Genomic DNA, 855 nt, shown 5'->3' with positions numbered 1-855 from the left:
ACCTGCTGCACTGCCCGGCCAGGCCTCATGCTGACCCCCTCCCCACATGCAGATGGCCAAGGTGGCGCACCGGGTGTCCGCACTGGAAGGGCAGCAGTTCCTGGTCATCCACGCAACCGCAGACGGTGAGCGCCTGACCCTGGGGGCTGCGGGGAACGTTGCCTTCCGCACTGCCACGGGCTCTGACAGACCCTGTCCTCTTCCTTTCAACAGAAAAAATCCATTTCCAGCACACGGCAGAGCTCATCACACAGCTCATTAAGGGAAAGGCTAATTACAGCTTACAGGTACGGGGCTGGCCTGAGACACCCCCTGCCCCCCGACGGAGGAGAGCCACACACCCAGTCTTCCCACTCTGCAGGGACACGCTGCTGGGCCCGGTCCTGGGAGGCGGTCGGGGACACATCGGGTGGGATGAGCAGGGCTTGAGGGGGCGATGGGGGACAAGATGGTTGGATGGCATCGCTGACTCAGGGGCTGTTAGTTTGAGCAAGCTTTGAAGATAGTGAAGGGCAGGGAAACCTGGCGTGCTGCAGTCCATGGGGTTGCAGAGCCGGACGCGACCGAGTGACTGAACAACAGCAACAGATGGCAGCTCGGTTCTGTTCTGGGGCTGCATTCGGACCCCTTTAGAACACCCCTTACCCCTGCCCCACACCCCCAGAGGAGTGCTTCCCCGCAGGACAGAGTCCTGCCTAGTTCACATGTCATCTGAGCTCCGTTGAGAGCGCTCAGGTCACACTACAAGGCCAAGTGCATCGTATGCATGTCGCAGCCCCAGTAGGTCCAGCGGCAGAGCTCTGAGTGCCGGAGTGGACCACGCCGCAGATACAGGCGGGGGCCAGCCTCGGGCCC

General features: G+C 62.1%; 1 protein-coding gene across 1 annotated transcript in view; it reads left to right on the top strand.

The window, feature by feature from the left end:
• The window catches only part of DPP6 (dipeptidyl-peptidase 6), a 281581-nt gene that overhangs the window by 278943 nt on the left and 1783 nt on the right, over positions 1-855 (top strand). The window contains 2 exon segments of the mRNA XM_010829360.1: positions 53-125; positions 214-287. Of these exon segments, the coding sequence (XP_010827662.1) occupies positions 53-125; positions 214-287 (147 nt within the window).

Source organism: Bison bison, unplaced genomic scaffold (assembly GCF_000754665.1).
Source record: "Bison bison bison isolate TAMUID 2011002044 unplaced genomic scaffold, Bison_UMD1.0 scf7180017864503, whole genome shotgun sequence".
NCBI classification, from domain to species: domain Eukaryota; kingdom Metazoa; phylum Chordata; class Mammalia; order Artiodactyla; family Bovidae; genus Bison; species Bison bison.
This window is presented reverse-complemented; position numbering and strand designations above follow the sequence as displayed.